General features: G+C 35.3%; 1 protein-coding gene across 5 annotated transcripts in view; it reads left to right on the forward strand.

Annotated features, from left to right (window-relative positions):
• Positions 1-19,416, forward strand: part of LOC150078471 (rho GTPase-activating protein 45-like) — a 492,654-nt gene that overhangs the window by 316,433 nt on the left and 156,805 nt on the right. For all 5 annotated transcript variants that reach the window (XM_090385482.1, XM_090385485.1, XM_090385486.1 and 2 more), the window contains 2 exons: positions 3,884-3,981; positions 11,698-11,895. In XM_090385482.1, coding sequence (XP_090241608.1) covers positions 3,884-3,981; positions 11,698-11,895 — 296 coding nt within the window. The remainder of the gene's footprint in view (positions 1-3,883; positions 3,982-11,697; positions 11,896-19,416) is intronic.

Raw genomic sequence — 19,416 nt, forward strand, 5'->3', positions numbered from 1 at the left:
AATTGCTGCTATGGATAAGGGGATGGTTGAGTGGCAGAAGACAGAGAGTGGTAATCAATGGACACTGCTCAACGTGGACTAATGTTATTAGTGGAGTTCCTCAGGGTTCAGTGTTGGGTCCGTTGTTGTTTTCGGTGTTTATGAATGATATTGATGATGGTATATCAAGTTTAATGTCCAAGTTTGCAGATGATACAAAGGTTGGCAGGGCTGTTAAGGACACTACTGACGCTATGCTGCTGCAACAGGATCTGGATAGGTTGAACAGATGGGCTGAGAGGTGGCAAATGAAGTTTAACATTGACAAATGTAAAGTACTACATATGGGAAACAGTAAACCCAGAGCAATGTATCAACTCTGCGGTACTACACTGACAGTGGTGGAGAATGAAAAGGACCTGGGGGTAATTGTGCAGGCAGATATGACGTTCTCTGAGCAGTGCAGACGAGCTGCAAGAGTAGCTCATGGTGTCTTGTCAATGATATACAGGAATATTTCTAGCAGGGATAAGGAGGTGATTATTCCCTTGTATAAGGCAATGGTTAGGCCACATCTTGAGTACTGTATACAGGTCTGGAAGCCTCATTTCAAGAAGGATGTAGAGCTGCTGGAACGAGTACAGAGAAGGGCAACAAGATTAATGAATGGAACAAAGGGTTGCTCTTACAAAGAAAGGCTTAAGTTTTGCAAATTACAGAGTCTGGAGACTAGGCACCGGCGAGGTGATCTGATAGAGATGTATAAGGCTTTGAATGGTTTGAGCATGCTCAATGCCAATGGGATTCTTCCTCTTGCTCAGAATAATCACCTCCGAGGGCATAAATTCAAATTGAGGAAGGACGGATGTCGGATAGATGTGCGGAAATTTGCCTTTGGCCAGCGGGTGGTTGGTTGACTTCCATCAATTGTTGTTGAAGTTGATAGCCTAAACAAATTTAAGGCTCAACTGGACAGGTATTTCGAATGAACGGAGGGGTGAAATGGGAGTGGTGTGTTTTTTTTTTTTTTTTTTTTGGCTGATGCTGAATAAGCTTGCTTTCTTGCATCATATGCCTCTACTAATGCTAATGCTAAAGCAGTTAAGTCTTGTCTAGATGATCCTGTAGTGCTTCTTTAACCAGTGACTCTGTTATTTTTCTCAGAACCAAAGTTAAACTATCAGGTCTGTAATTACTCATGTTACCCTTTGATCCCCCTTTCTGAATTAGGGATACATTTACACATCTCCAGTCCTTGGGACCTCTCCCGAATCCAAGTATGCTCTCATAATAATAGCTAAGAGTTTGCTTACTTCCTTTGCTACCTCCTTTAATATAACTGGATATATCCCATCCACCCCACGTGCCTTTGTTACGTTTAACTTCAACAATTTCTCCTCCACTTTCCTCTCAGTTATTACAAAATCATTTAGCTTCCAATTAGAATTTGATAAACTTGTTACCTCCACTTCCCTACAGAATTCCTTACGTGTGAATATAGATGCAAAATACTCATTCAGTTTGTCAGCTACCTGAGCAGGATCATCAACATTTGAACCATCGATATCAAGTGGACCAATCTGATTCCTACCTTTCCTTCAAGAGTTTACATAAGTAAAGAAGTCTTTGCTGTTTTCTTTGCATCCTTTTGCTAAAGATTTTTTGTAATCTGCCTTCACTTGCCCAACTTCCTTTGCCACTTGATTACAGACTAGCTTTTATCTACCATAGGCTTCTGTGTCGCTTGATAATTTATATGCATCCCATGAATTTTTCTTGTCTACTACAAGTGTCATTAGTTCATCTGATGTCCATTATGCCTAAACCTTGAATAGTATTTCTTAGTGGCATGAAAAGCGTAGTAGCTTCCAATATTAATTCCTTAAATGCTTCCTATTTAGAATTTGCTGTTGGTAACATCATCAGTTGGTCTCACTGTATAGAATTTAAAAACTGTCTGAGACCACTGTAGTCACCTTTATTGAAGGCAAAAACCCTTCCCTTTAACCATGATGGTAGTTACATTTTAAGTAGATCCCACATCAGTACACCGGGATCACTGCCACCTAGTGGTTCCTTTATCTACAGATTTTTAATGCATGAATTGCATAGTAAATTGCACAAAACTGATTTAATGGGTATTATTTAATTATTAATCAAAATGTTTTTATAAAAATTTCCATGGTAATAGCATGTTATCATATTTCATATTGCAATTTATGTATCATGAGTCATGATGTCCTGAATATGCCATGGTTTTATTAATTAACTAATTAATAAATAATAATCAATTATTATAAATGAATTTATTGTTAATTAAGCATTGTGATTGGTAAATGCTTCAGTAGATGGGTCACAAAATCAAGCTGTGCATCTAGCTTAACTCTCAACTCTTAACTCTGCTGATGCACAACCCTCCAAGAGCTTAGTAATAATAAATAATTTTTGTTTTAAATGTATGATTTTTTGTTATTAAAAAAATAATAAATAGTTAAAAAATAAATATTTTTTAACTTCCAGAATGTTGTTCAACACATTCTGGCTGAAAAAAAAGTCCTGTATATATATTTATCTAAGAGAGAAATTTAAATTTATCAATAAATATGTATGTAACTTAAATTTACTTTTTTTTTTTTTTAATACAAAAATTACCAAAAATATCTGATATTAGTTTTTTTCTCTCTCTCTCTCTCTCTCTCTCTCTGTGTGTACGTTGGTTTTAATATTCCGTATTATGAAATGTCCACAAATTTGGTGTACGGCTGTATTTCTGAAAATGGGGTGATGGTGTCTATCATTTGGATTGCAGTAATTATTTTTTTATATATAGATAAATATATGATAAATAACAATGAAGGGAAGGTGAAACACTCTTCACCGCTATTTATCATTTTTCTCTGAATACAAGTAAGATACACAAAACAAGTATCTTACTTTCCCTGAAGTAGTAGGTTTATTTGTAGCTATCTGGCCACAGTTTCGACATCTCTGGTTTGGTGCCTTTCCTCTTTATTATCAGCAGTAAACCTCTGGTTAAGATTCGATTCATTCACATTTGGACATTAGAAACATCTTTCACTATTTGAATACAGCTTGCAGCAGCGGATTTCCTTCCATTTCCGGAACTTCTTGTTATGCCAAATTTTGATTTAATATTTTTCTTCATAACAACAATATAATTTTTTCTGGTTAAAAGTTTCACTCAAGAAATACCCATGACATACACTTTGAAGCTGGGAGCCATAAATGTGTCATAACCCACATAGCTTTCCGAATTATTTTATTTTTTTAAATAATGCTGACATGGTTATTATTTTATGATGTGTATTTATAGTGACTTATTTATAGTACACAAACACAAAAGAAAAAAATTAATGAGTCAGTATTTACCTGTAGACTGATAATATGAATCAGAGCTGTACTACTCAATATGTTCTACGTTGATAATAATATTAGTAAAATAATAAGAGGAGTTTACCTCAATATAGTGCGTAGAACACTTCCGTATGATACCCTCCAGAAATTAAAACGGAAAAAACGAAAAAATCGACAACTTACCGGTACATTAGAGTAAAATATAAATAATTAAATAATCAATTTAATGCAATTCAAATCAATTTAAAACAATTAAAAATCAAATTAACGCAATTAAAAGAATCTAACGAAAATATTCAAAAACGATTTTCCTAAGGAAGGATTATTTAATTATTTATATTTTACTCTAATGTACCGGTAAGTTGTCGATTTTTTTCGTTTTTTCCGTTTTAATTTCTGGAGGGTATCATATGGAAGTGTTCTACGCACTATATTGAGGTAAACTCCTCTTATTATTTTACTAATATTACCTGTAGACTATATTTAAAAATTCAGTTACATTCATATGAATTATATACCTTGCCTTTAGGCTTGACAGAGAAAGACGATCAAATGGATCTATGGATAGTTGTGAAGACAGTTTAAGTCAGCAATTCGTGGACCCAAGACTACTCTGTGATAATAGAGGTGTGTTTAATAGTATACTATTTTGATTTGTATTATGAGAGATGATATTTTTAAGAATTTCTAGAATTTTAAAAGCAATTCTCTTAGGTTTATGCATCCCCTGGTGCATAAATCTAAGAGATTTACATAGTCATGTACAAGAAATTCCCCAAGTTATGAAGTAATTGCTTTGTTGTTATTATATATGCACCAGCAAATGCCTAGTGAATAATATACAAATATAATGAAACAAAATATGCAATCTATTTTTTGGCTATACCTAGCCAATATTAACTAAATTCAGAAAACCTGGTCAGTATTGTAATTCCAAAATTATTTTCAAAAAAGGTATTATGTAATTAGTTTCAAGAATGCTTTAATTTATAATTCATGCTGACACAATTCATATTGATGTAGTAACAATGTCAATATCATTTCATTAATAATGAAAATATAATTTTATTGTTACTACTGAAAAAAATGAAGTTGTAACTTCATTAGAGCAGCCAGTACAACAGTTTGTGACATTTCAGATAAGTTAATCCTTTTTTCTGCTATATTGGAACATATTAATACTAGTAACACAAAAAAAAATAATAACCATAAGTATTTCCATCAGGTGTGTATTAGCTACTGCTTATTTCATTTTTTATTTATTTATTTATTCTTAATAACATTTGATCAGCGGTTCCCAACCGGTAGTTTGTGAATTCCCAGGGGTTCGCAAAAGTGTTCCAGGAGGTTCACACTAAAAATTCTGTAATGATGTCTGCTTGGATTTACATGGGTATATTTTTGTAAACTACAAAATAGTTTAATATCAATTTATGTGGTTCGGTTAAAAATTTATATTTAGTTGTGGTTTCATCTTTCATTCTTTAAGACCATTGTTGTGTATAGGTACTTAATAATTTTATATTATTATGCAATATCGCTTATAAAAAGGTAATACCAGAAATATTTTATAATAAGAATTCAGAATTATTATATGATTTCAGAGAATAAAGGCTTAGTGGTTCATGAAATAAATATTACGTTGAAAGGGATTTACGAGTCAAAAAAAGGTTGGAAACTGCTGCATGAGATGATTATTAACAAAGAACAGCTCTGATCCAGATGGCATCATTCCATTCACTGTGATTACTTCCAGGAGTGCCGAGGTTTGGTTTCTATATGTCTGGATACCAAACCAATAAGTTATTATCAACAACAGGTTTAACCTGGATCATGATCTCTTTAATAAAAATTATTATTGGTTGTGTATGTTGATATACACTATATAATATCGGTGTAGATACACCATAGATAACTCTTAAGAAACTACAATGGTAGTGTGGAAGGCATCGTTTGCTATGTATCTCATATTGTGCTCTTCCTTCACAATGAGTTGCCATGGTATTGCACTACCTCGAATAAGTAACGCTTCACTAATAGAGAAGATTATTGTTACTTATTTTCAGTGAGTACCACCACCCAGATGGCACTGTTTCAAAGCTATTGGCCTATCATCGGTGGGTGGGCAGGTACCCTTCCACATTGCCATCGTAGTTTCTTAAGAGTTATCTATGGTGTATCTATACCAATATTATATAGATATTAAACTCTTACTCTTAACGTATTATGCCTTGTTGCATTTAGTTATTTTTAAATATTATCATATAAACCTTTTGGCATCTCTCATATTGTGTGATTATCTTCACAACTGGGTTGTCATGTCTGCTATACCAGGGTACCTGCCCACCCACTAATGATAGGCCAATAGCTTTGAAACATTACCGTCTGAGTAGGGGTACTCACTGAGAATAAGTAACAATAGTTTTCTCTATTAGTGAAGCGTTACTTATTCGAGGTAGTGCAATACTATGGCAACTCGTTGTGAAGGAAGAGCACAATATGAGGTACAGAGCAAATGATGCCTTCCACACTACCATCTTGGTTTCTTAAGAGTTATCTATGGTGTATCTACACTGATATTATATAGATATTAAACTCTTACTCTTAATGTATTATGCCTTGTTGCATTTAGTTATTTTTAAATTTTTTAGTTGATATACACTATATTGCCAGAAGTATCCAGGGATTAACACCTTGGGATTTATCATAGTGTGTTATAGCTGCAGAAAGAGAGAAAGTTGAGTGAGTGAGGAGGGAAATTAAGTGGAAATATAGCATTTTTATGGATGGATTTCAGTAGTTGAAGAAAAGGGTCATTGCCCTTGAGGGAACTAAATCAGCTCAGGGCTGGGGAGATTGCTGAAGCCAATTCTCCTGTGTGCCAAAGTCTTATTATATGTATGGAGACCTGACTGTAGCTGGATATAATGCCTTAGGAGATGTATATATGTGTGCTAAGTGCAGAGAGAATGAGGAAGTTAAGTGGGAAGTCTCGTGTTAACAAGCACAAACTACACTGATAAAAATTCTATCCCATGAGCCTTGTACTCTCTCTCTAGGTCCAAATTGATTGACAAGGCTCTCATCATGTACTCCTTCCTGCTGTGTCTGGGCAGAAGTGCAGACGCTCAATCATCATCATCATCAGCCATTTTCAATCCACTGCAGGATGAAGGTTTCTCCAGCAACTTTCCAGTTCCTTCTGTTTTGTGCAATGGTCACCCATTTACAACCCACAAACTCATGAATTTCATCTGTCCATCTCCTTTAATGTCTTTCAGGTTTTCTTCTAGCTCCTCTTGGGTACCATTCTGTTATTTTCTTAGTCCATCTGTCATCATGTCTTTGAGCTATGTGTTCTGCCCAAGACCATTTTAGTTCTTTAGTTTTGATAAGAATGTCCTTTACTTGAGTTTGCTGCCTAATCCATGTGTTTCTCTTCTTATCTAACAGTCTGATTCCCAATATAATTCATCCCATTCTTCGCAGTGTAGTTCTCAGCTTCTCTTCCATTCTTTTTGTGAGTACCCAAGTTTTACTTCCATAAGTCAGGGTGGGAAGTATACATTGGTTCATTATTTTACGTTTCAGACAAATTGGGATATTGCTCCTTAGTATGTGACTATATTTCCTGAATGCTATCCATCCAAAATTTATTCTTCTCTTGACTTCCAGCCATTTATCATTATTACAGCTAATAACTTGTTCCAGATAAGTATATGACTCCACCTTCTCAATTACTGCTCATTCAATCATTATAGCCATTTCTGTGGCATGCTTTTTCATCATTACTTTTGTTTTAGCCATATTCACCTTTAGTCCAAAATTCTTACTAACTCTGCATAACTGATTAAGATTTTCCTCTAATTCTTTGGGATCGTGGCTTATGACCACAATGTCATCTGCAAATCGTAAATGGTTTAGGTACTCTCCATTGACATTGACTCCTATCTGCTACCAGTCTAATCTTCTGAAAGCTTCAAGGGCAGCAGTAAACAACTTTGAAAATATTATTGTGTCTCGTTTTAGAACTCCTTTCTCAATTTTAAATTTACTACTGTCTTTGTCTACTCTAATAAAGGAGGTAGCATTCTCATATTTTTTTCAAAATCATAATAAATAGGGTATCTCTGCCTTGTCTTTCCAGTGCCCAAAACATGCCTCATGCTGTATAGAGTCAAATGCCTTTTCGTAATCCACAAATGCCAGGCATAATGGTGTTTTATATTCGTTTGCTTTCTCCATTAGCTGTGATATTATATGAAGGTGATCCATAGTTGAGAATCCTATCCTAAAGCGAGCTTGCTCTTTCGGTTGATTCTCATCAAGTATTCTTTCTAATCTGTTAGTAATGATCCTTGTGAACAACCTGTAGATGTGGGATAACAAACTAATTGGTCTATAATTTCCAATTTCTGATTTATCTCCTTTCTTATGCAGCAAAACTATGATTGCATTATTCCACTCCTTAGGCATCACACCTTTTCTAATGCTTTTTGTGAAGGATCTTGCCAGTTTTTCTATTATGTCTCTTCCTCCCAATTTTAACAACTCTACAGTAACTTCGTCTTCCCTCGGGGCTTTCTGATTCTTCATTTTCTTCAACGCATGTGCTGCCTCATCAGCAAGGATATCAGGTATGTCGTATCTGTTACTAATTTGTGTTCCATCTTTCCCACTGCTGGCATCATTCCCTTGCTCCTTGTATAATTCTCTATAGTAGTCATCTGCTATTTATAAGTACACCATCTCTATTCTTCAGTTTCAGTATCATTTGTCTTTCTGTATTACTGCTCATTGCTCCTGATTGAAATCCTTTGTTTTCCCTTAATGCTTGTTTTACTTTTCTTTTTAAATTTCCTTATTTCCTCTCTGAGTCTCTTTCTAATGGCTTTGCATAACTCAGTATACTCAATTTTCTCCTTGTCAGTGTTTTTCTTGCTCTTCATTTGTCATCTTCGGTTCATCAAAGTGTTTCTTGACTAATTTTTTCTTCTTTTGATTTCTTTTTACCTATAAGTGTCTCAGCTTTATCACTTTCAGAATGTTGTTTTATTCCTCATTGATATCTTGGTCCTGTAAGGTCTGCAGAAGCTCAAACTTGTGCTTAAGTTCCAGTACATGCTGCTTTTTCTCCTCTTCTGTTATCTCAAAGACCTTTGTATTATATACTCGAATCAGTTTTTTCCCTTTCCTTTTCTTACATCTATATCAAGTGTGCATCTTACCATTCTGTGATCACTTCCAACATTTATCTTGTTCAGGACAGTAACATCATTCACAATATATCTTCTGTTAGTGAGGATAAAGTCCATTTCATTAGTTGTTAATCCATTTGGGCTCTTCCATGTTCACTTTCTGTTCACCTTTTTCTTGAAAAAAGTATTCATTACTGACATTCCTCGAGATTCTGCAAATTTCATAAGTCTTTCACCAATTCCAAATTTCCTCTAATTCTCCTTTCTGTGCTGTTTTGTCTTTTTCCAACCTTGGCATTGAAGTCCTCCCATAATGATAGTGTAGTGAGTTTTCTGTTCATCTAGAAGACTCAATTTCGGTATACATTTCTTCAACCTCTTCATCATCATGGCTCGATGTTGGTGCATAAATCATTATAACCTTTAACTTATACCTCTTAGAAATCCTGAGTAGTAGTCTTGACACCCTTGGTGATGTACTTTTGAATTCCAAAATGTTGTTTTTTTTATATCGTTATGGCTTTCCACCTTCGCGCCTTTCACTGTTTCCATTGGTGTACAGCAGATTTCCACTTGATAAACTTATAAGTGATTAATTTCTTCTTATTGTTTCAGCCAAACTGATGATATTCCAATTCACATTTTCTAATTCCTTTTCCAGCTCTAATGTCGTGTCTTCACTGATAGGCGATCTTATGTTGTAACAGGCCAAGTTCAGTTTCCGTGCATGGCAGCCATGTTGTACCCAGAGATTCTTAGCACCTTCTGCTTCCACTCTTATTCTCTCGCTGCTGTAAGAGGGGTGTGAAAGCTGCTGGGGACTATTGGCCATTTGTTTTGTCTTGCAGTCATGTGCTGGAGGGTTTGGTCTTTTCCTCTTTCTTGAAGAGAACCACTCTACACGTTCATTGCCACCTAAGTGACGTAACAGGACTTACCACCGAGAAGGTGTCCATGAATGGATTTTAGGGAGGCAGGCCAACCGGACTTCTAAATCTTCTAAAATAGAAAGATATTGGATCCATCAGTGTTTTAGACTGAGTATCTAATAACACACAGAATGCCTGTTCCCCTCTAAGACACTCAAATTTAACCCTAACTCACAACTTTTTTTCAAGATTGATCTGCACTTGTTAAGTAAGTCTGTAGATCTCATACTCTTAATGTCATTATTGCCAACATGTACAACAGTACTATCTTTTGTGCCCTTAAAAGATGATATCTGCTCTACAACCTCTTCAACTTTTTCCCCTGACAGATATACTCTAGTGCTGTTCCACTTATTCTTTTTGCACAATATATTTCCCATTTCCCTGACAATGGTATCACCGGCAATGTTTGTAAGTATAAATTTGTATATAAAATATACATGCATGCTCTGGAAAAGGTTAACATAGCTTCAGTAGTGTTACCCTTCCTTTCTGGATACCCACTTTTAACCACCTCCCAAGTCAAAGCAGAGTCGACAAGTTTGTCTTAACTGATCTGGACAGTTCCCTAAAGAGTTACCAGTAAGTTCAGTCTAGTGACATTCTTGCTGGTCTGGGAAAATAATTTTAAAGCCTTTTGTACCTATGAAATGTTAGAAATATATGATTCACCCTAATGGCATCGAAATAAATGACCCATGCTGCTACGTAATAGGAGAGATCAAGATATACTGGACCTTTTTTCTGGACACTAAACTTGATTTTTGCTGCTTAAAGCCTCCATTAAACAAAGTGGTAGTATTGCACTTAATGATTAAAGTCATCTACGATCTGATATTATCTAGTTTCTCTAAAGGTTGGTCATTCTTCTGTGCAGAATGTCCAACCTCTGTGACAGTGGTTGAGGTGGGACACCATAAACACAACTCCCGCTTATGTTTTTTTACAACTGAGTGATCACCACTATCATACCATGCATAGTACATTTAGAACTTGTATATATATGGGACATGGTACCAAGGTTTGTTAACAGTCTACTGTCACAAGATGTCAGTAGAATATTTGGTTGCCAAATGGACTTGGCCAAAATTCAGCATTTGACTCACAAGTGGGACCTCAGTATTAGCGTTATCATCTTGTTTGACTGAATATTGAATTTCCAGTCAGCTAATAGAATAATGAAAACTAAACTTCACTGCAGTTTCATTTGTAATCTATATGTCTGCATTAACCTAGTTATAGCCTTAAACCTATTTTGTATTTAATAGCAGATTATTCATCTTTTTGTGTGTATATATATATATATATATATATATATATATATATATATATATATATATATAAAGTTATGTAGAAGAATACGAGGAATAGAAATAGGAAAAGAAAAAGAGTATCAGAACAGATTAATGCCATCAAATTAATGGCAAACAGAAACAGATAGCCTCAGCTAATTATTGATGAGATATATTGAGTGTTGTTGTTTGGTTTTTAGGAGCATTAGCATATTTCTCCAGTGATATGTGGTGGTCGTTCCCTGACCTTTCTGCTTCCTCCATATTTGGTGGTCACGGGCTCAAATCCTGATCTAATCAAGAAGCATGTGCTACACACTGCTGCTCCTGCCCACCTGGCTACGGAGGCGCCATATATTGAGTGGAGCTAGCCCTAGTTAACATTCCATTCAATGTATCCATATATCTATAATTAGCTACATCATCATTTTAATGTTGCTATTTTATTTTATTATATTCTATGTGTTTATTTATAGGGTACAGCAAAGAAGTCCAACTTAGATTAACTAAATACTTGGCACTTTGACCTAATGGGTATAGTTTTCACCCATAATACTTATATTCTAAATTTTCCAATTTATCTAGTTGGTATTTAAAAAAATAAATAAGGTTATATATATATATATATATATATTGTTTTATAATTTTAACATTCTTTAGCAAACAGTGTAATCTTAAATTTTATTTAATGATATGGAGGTGAAATCAAATAATAGATTTAATACTATATTAGAAACCTTTGGCTTCACTTTAGATTCTCTTTTTTTATACCTGCTATTCAATAATGCTTTTTTTTTTTCTTTTTCCTTTTAAGTTCCAGATTTTGAATTAAAATCTATTAGTGAATAGCCATGTGAACTTTCTACTTAGTAGATTTTATATTCATGTATGAACAGTTTGGTCATAAACACCATTTATTTACAGAAAGGTCACGAGTACTGCAGCTGAGTAAGGCATGGAATCCTGCCATTCATGCTGTTCTCAACAGTGATTCAGATAGTGTTAGTAGTTGCCATAGTAATAAATCCCAAGACACAAGTCCTCTTGCTAGTCCTTGTATTGCTATGAGAAGAGCTGTTGCTATGTCCTCAGGAGATGAACTGGAAATAGATCATGATACTTGTAAGAAAATTATTTATAATTAATATCAAAATAGTTTGATTATTCTGTTTTTAGGTGTTAATGAAAATATAAAAAAAAGTAACTTTCATTCTTCTTCCTTCAGAAACAGAATGAAATTAGTGATTTGGATATCTACATTTCTAAAAGATTGACAACCTATATAAAAGATAATAATGAAAAATATGAAATGTAGATGAAAAGAAAATTACTTTCCCAAATCCATATTTAAAAAAATAATAATAATAAAGTATGTCTGCCTGCCCATTTTTTGTGGTCCACTAGGACATCCTAAAAATCAGTGCAACAAACTTGGCATGCCATCCTCTTTCAATAAAAGGTAGCTGAAAGTCTTTTCAATTCAAAATTTAGATCCCTAGAGGAACAATTGGACAAAAACTTGATCATTCCCCTCCCAAAGGGATAATAATTTTTCAAGGATTGCTTAATCAAAGGAATTTCTGGATTAGTGATCCATAAATTGATTTGATCAAGTAATCTCTGTTTTCTTAATACTATATTAGAAACCTTTGCTTAGAAAACTTTTTTAAAGATGGAAGCCTACATTTTAATCCAAAATGTTGCTACCCATGGTAGTGCTTCATTACAATAGGTAGTAGCTTAACAATTATTTTGCCATTCACTGCCCTTCTTTAGATTTCAAATTTAACCTCATGGTAGTGTAGTGTTAGATAATGATCCAGCAACTCTTTTGAACAAGTTTGCTTCCAAAGAATGTTTCAAAATAAAAAAACATCTTGCCAAGAAACTTGTTTTAAACTTAACTTGGAAATAACTTAGAGATTATTCAGTGTGTTTATTAAAGAGATTTTTCAGATCACAGTACAAAATGCTATACCTCTAGATGATATATTATATTGAATTTTCCAAGTTAATGCTGAATGCATTGATATTTAGACACAAAAGTCCCTTTATGTTGACAAAAAACTATGCAAGAGAAACTGGGAGCATGATTAATGATATTAAAATTACAGAAGATGTTTATTAGAAAAACTTTCATGCCTAAAGACAAGTAAAGCTCCTGGAGTTGATGACAGTGAGGTAATTGAAAAGGAAAGTGCATTGATTAATTATGAAGGCACCTTTGGACTGGAGTAGTGCAAACAAATTGCCATTACTAAAGGTAATTAATGTCCACTCAGTCAGACTTCAGTGGTAGGGAAAATATGGAGGCAATGATCAAGAGTGCAATACAAGATCACCTAGATAGAAATGGAATTCTGAAGAAAACACGGCACAGTTTTGTAAAGGAAAAATAATGTTTAACCACTGTGGTTAGCCATTTTGACTGTGTCACTCATGAACTGGTTGTGGGAAATCATTTTGATATTGTTTATTTGGATTTCAGAAAAATGTTTGGGAGGGTACACGATAAGCTGGAATACGTTGGGATCACAGGAAGATCCTTAGGTTGGATCTCAAGGTGGTTGCAGGATAGAAGGCAGAGGGTTGTGACTAATGATTCTTTTCAGATTGGACTAATGTAAGAAGGGGGGACTCCCAGTAATTGGGACTACTGTTGTTTTCAATTTCTTAAATGATGTTGATGGAGAGATAGAAGCAGTGATGTCAAAATTTGCAGATATGTCAATATTGGGAGAGTAATTAACGAGCAGTACCAAGTAGTGCTTCTTTGGGATGACTTCATGGATGGTCACAGAAGTGGCAGCTATATTTTAATGCAGCAGAATGCAAGATCTTATACAAGGTCCTGGGAAATAGCAACTCCAAAATAACTTATAGACTTAGTTGGGTTGAATTAATGTGTGAGTGAAAGTACAGACAGACAAGAAGTTCTATTCAGTGCAGACTAGTAAGGAGGGCCCATGGGCAGGGCTGTGGAGACAGAAAAAAATTTTGTGGCTCCATCTCCAGCTCCTTTAATTTATCAAATGTTTGGCTCCGGCTCCAGTTCCTTTAATTTATCAAAATCCTAATTTAGTTTTGAACTGTTGAAGTGAGCAGTGATCATGCCCAACTTACAAAAAAAAACACTGTTGGAATGATCTTTACATTATAGGCTAAAAATACACAGTTAATTTGACCTTTAGTTTAATGAACAAAAATGAATGAATTATGAATTGAAAACAACTTGTTGCATTATAGAAAAAAACATTGACTTATAATTACCATATTGAAGCATGCAAATTAACTTTAATTCCTTTAAAAACTGAATTTTCAAATTTTAAATTATTTGCAAGTCCTCTTTCATTAATGCTCTCAAATCTGATTTAATGATTTTTAGAGCTGAAAATAAACGTTCTATACTGGCTTGAGTAGGGGGCAACGCAACCACCAATTGTGCAACATCTCATGTGATTTTAGGGTACTTTAATATTGCATCTTTTTCTGACATCTTTGATTGATGATCAATTTTTTCAACTTCAGTGAGGGATGCTAATACTTCTAACTTGAATTTAGTCAATGTATTAATAGGAGTAACATGTGGTACACCTTTTTCTAATTCCAGTCAACAGCATTTTGAGCTATGCTGTTTGTCAGTAATCTTTTCAAAATCAAACTTATCTTCAGAATTAGTATCAGATGATGATGATGGTGAATTGCTTTGTATTTCGTCTCCTAGGGCTGAGCATTCTTCAGGGGTTCTTATTCTTGGTGCTATATCACATAAAGCTTCCTTTGCTTTGTTGTCCATCTGTTAATAAACATGTATACTTGGGATCAACATAAAGGCCAGCTAAAATTACATCGTTTCCCAGTAAAGGCTTTACATACCAACTAAGAAATATTGTTCAAGGTTTAGGCCTAAATGGTTGTCAGATGAACTAATGAGACATGTGGCAGAGAAGAAAAATGCATGGGATACATACAAATTAATGGGTGACATGGAAGCCTATGATAGATATAAGTTGGCATGTAACCAAGTCACAAAAGAGATTAGGCAGGCAAAGGCAGACTACGAAAAATCCTTGGCAAAGGATGCAAAGAAAAACAGAAAAGAGTTCTTTACATATTTGAACTCGAGAAGGAAAGGGATGAATCAGATTGGTCCACTGGATATTGATGGTTCAACAGTTGAGGATCCTGCTCAGGTGGCTAACAATCTAAACGAGTATTTTGCATCTACATTCACGCATGAGGAGTTATTCAGGAAGGATAATGATGTAGGTAAAGTAAACATTGGCAGTGAGCTGGATGATTTTGTAATAACTGAGAGGAAAGTGGAGGAGAGATTGTTGAGGATAAACATAAAAAAGGCACCTGGGGTGGATGGGATCTATCCAGTTATATTAAAGGAGGCAGCAAAGGAAGTATGCAAACCCCCTAGCCATAATTATGAGAGCTTCTTTGGACTCAGGGGAGGTACCCATAGACTGGAGATGTGCAAATGTAACCGCAATTCACAAAGGAGGATCAAAGGCTGACACAAGTAATTATAGACCTGTTAGTTTAACGTCTGTTCCAGGTAAATTAATGGAGGCACTGGTTAAAGAAGCACTGCAGGATCATCTAGACAAGAATTCAGTTATAGCTCAGACGCAGCATGGTTTTGTTAAGGGCAGGTCTTGCCTGACCAATTTGATTGGATACTATGATGTAGTCACAAAAGAACTGGATGCAGGGAATAACTTTGATATTATATATTTGGATCTTAGAAAGGCTTTTGATACTGTTGCACATGGAAGACTGCTGCACAAATTGGAGCAGTGTGGCATTGGAGGCAAATTGCTGCTATGGATAAGGGGATGGTTGAGTGGCAGAAGACAGAGAGTGGTAATCAATGGACACTGCTCAACGTGGACTAATGTTATTAGTGGAGTTCCTCAAGGTTCAGTGTTGGGTCCGTTGTTGTTTTCGGTGTTTATGAATGATATTGATGATGGGATATCAAGTTTAATGTCCAAGTTTGCAGATAATACAAAGGTTGGCAGGGTCGTTAAGGACACTACTGACGCTATGCTGCTGCAACAGGATCTGGATAGGTTGAACAGATGGGCTGAGAGGTGGCAAATGAAGTTTAACATTGACAAATGTAAAGTACTACATATGGGAAACAGTAACCCCAGAGCAACGTATCAACTCTGCGGTACTACACTGACAGTGGTGGAGAATGAAAAGGACCTGGGGGTAATTGTGCAGGCAGATATGAAGTTCTCTGAGCAGTGCAGACGAGCTGCAAGAGTAGCTCATGGTGTCTTGTCAATGATATACAGGAATTTTTCTAGCAGGGATAAGGAGGTGATTATTCCCTTGTATAAGGCAATGGTTAGGCCACATCTTGAGTACTGTATACAGGTCTGGAGGCCTCATTTCAAGAAGGATGTAGAGCTGCTGGAACGGGTACAGAGAAGGGCAACAAGATTAGTGAATGGAACAAAGGGTTGCTCTTACGAAGAAAGGCTTAAGTTTTGCAAATTACAGAGTCTGGAGACTAGGCACCGGCGAGGTGATCTGATAGAGGTGTATAAGGCTTTGAATGGTTTGAGCATGCTCAATGCCAATGGGATTCTTCATCTTGCTCAGAATAATCACCTCAGAGGGCATAAATTCAAATTGAGGAAGGACGGATGTCGGATAGATGTGCGGAAATTTGCCTTTGGCCAGCGGGTGGTTGGTTGGTGGAACCGACTTCCATCACTTGTTGTTGAAGTTGATAGCCTAAACAAATTTAAAGCTCAACTGGACAAGTATTTCGAACAAACGGAGGGGTGAAATGGGAGTGGGGTTTTTTTTTTTTTTTTTTTTGGCTGATGCTGAATAAGCTTGCTTTCTTGCATCATATGCCTCTACTAATGCTAATGCTAATGCTAACAGCATTTTGAGCTATGCTGTTTGTCAGTAATCTTTTCAAAATCAAACTTATCTTCAGAATTAGTATCAGATGATGATGATGGTGAATTGCTTTGTATTTCGTCTCCTAGGGCTGAGCATTCTTCAGGGGTTCTTATTCTTGGTGCTATATCACATAAAGCTTCCTTTGCTTTGTTGTCCATCTGTTAATAAACATGTATACTTGGGATCAACATAAAGGCCAGCTAAAATTACATCGTTTCCCAGTAAAGTTTTTTCCTTAACTTCCATGAAGGAAATGATACCTTCAGCTATGGGACCACATATACCTTGGAAAGGCAGTAGATCAGAGACTTCCATTCCTTTAGGAACTGACCAGGTCAAGTCTTCACCTTGAATTTTCTTTGTAGTGATATGTGGTTGGTAAAGCAAGTTTTTAAGTTTATACATCTGGAAACACAAACAGAAGTCCCACAGTACTTCTGTTTGTGTTACTTCATAGTTGGCCATGTCAATAAGGATAGGTTTCAGTTCCAGTAAGTGGTCCATCATCATGTATGTGCTACCCCACCTAGTAGCTTGATCTAAAATTTCTACTTTTCCAGCATGCCATTTAATTATCGCTTCTATTTTTGGTTTTCTAGCAGCTAGTACAACCTGCCTCACCTTACTTACAAGAGCAGTTGCATGCTTATTTCCTAAGCCATCACAAATTGCCAGCTGTAAAGTATGAACACCAGAACACGTGTTGGACTCTGTAGAGGCTTGAAATTTCATCCATAATGTCACTTAAATCCAGTTCTGCTTCTGCGTCATCATTGGATTCTAATTCTGGAGTCTCACCACTTGATTCATCTCTTTCACTTTCATCATCTGTTTTGAATCACCTCTCTCTTGGTCTTTATTTAACTTCTCAATGGTACTTGACATGTTGGAGGCATTATCAGTCACAGTACACAATACACTATCTTTTCTATTTCAAACTCTTGCAGAACATCTTTCACTAGCTGATGATGTATGTGTAACGATTTTATTGTTGGAATCAATAAATTAAACGTTTATTGCAAAGTAATTTACTCTACAATGTGTGCAAGCATCCATTTTCAAATATACAAAACGTCCTTTTAGATCATTTATAAGGGCAAACTTTTCTTCCTTTGCTTTCTCTATTATAAAACTTTGAATACTGCTTCTATCCAAACTAATTTTGAATTTTTGGGCCATTTCTCCTATCAAACCAAGCATGGCTGGTTTACAAAAGACATTCAGAGATAAATAATTCTTCACCACTAACTCAATAATGTAATTCTTGAATTGATCTGATGTCAGGGACACAGTGACATTCTGACTAACAAAATATTTAAAAATATTTTGATTTACTTGACTATTTGATGATGGAAAACTAGAAGATGATTATGACTTATGTGATGCTTCAAATTGAATGCTCTTGTTGAAATATTGGTCTTATTGGTCAAAGAGTTACTAATTTTTGTTCCAAAAGTCAAAATCTTGCCATAAGTGTCATTGACTTAGCATGTCCAAATGTAGTACAGTGGATTCTGGTTATTTGGGCCACTGGTTAACCGGAGCAGCTGTTTATTTTTGACAAATCTTAGAAAACAGAACCCAATCGAGAAAATAGCCAGGGTTTACTTCGCTTAATTGGGACAACATGCCGTTTAATCGGGGCATGAGATCACAGCACTGGAGATTACCCTACGATTGTCTCTGACCATACCACGTGGTTTGGTTGGATTTCTGGAGATCACAACCATAAAACAATTAGCAGTCACCTGTTTATTAGGCTTTTATGTTAGTGCAATCTAAACTCGATCTTATTGAATTTGCAGTAATACCAACAGCTGGAATTCTGTGGATTATTATGGTGAAATGTGTTTACACGTCCATGGAATCTTCAATCATATAAAATAATTAATTTTCAGAATCTTCTCTTCATTCCTATTTTTAAAGCTTTGTAACTTGTTACTCCATTCTCACTTGCTCATATCTGGCTACTTGCAATTTGTGTGTGCCATGTTCTTTGTTATTGATTGCTTATATTTTTACTGTTTTAAATTTTAACCCCCACCCACAAATGTCAGTGAACAGAAATGTTAACTAGTTAGTATGTACATATTACAGTACGTATTAATTCTTCCGATTATTACTTATATTCTTACGATTTTCGTGTATCATTTAATTTTTAAATTGGTAAGGTAATAAAGGATACATTTGTGCTTAATGTATCTTTACTTTTATAGCCTGTGGATAATATTCCTCCTATTTTCGCTAATTAGAATTGCTGTTTAATAGAATTAAAATTCAATTCACAAAGGTGATCACAATGACCGGCGCCTACTACACATCTTATAGTGAACGGTACTTTACTATAGTGAGTCCATCGTAATGTGATTTGATTGTACAGTGAACCAATTGTAAAGCAGGGGTCCATTGTATTTTTAACTATTTACACGAAACTTCAAATAATTGGGGCAGCCGCTTAATCAAATAATGTGCATTATTTGAATACTACTCACCATTTTAGACATTAAATAAAAAAACATAGTAAACAAAAATGACAGGGAAATGAAAACTTTACCATGAAGCATCAAAGCATGTGACATATGTGCCACCCTCATGATTATGACTGACCAAGTTATAGTTGGGGCCAGTTTTTTTTTTTTTTTTTTACTGGCTCCGGCTCCAGCTTCAGCTCCATAGAAACCTATGGCTCCAGGCTTTGACTCCGGC

This window comes from Mastigoproctus giganteus, chromosome 11 (assembly GCF_048544385.1).
Source record: "Mastigoproctus giganteus isolate SK-2022 chromosome 11, ASM4854438v1, whole genome shotgun sequence".
NCBI lineage: Eukaryota > Metazoa > Arthropoda > Arachnida > Uropygi > Thelyphonidae > Mastigoproctus > Mastigoproctus giganteus.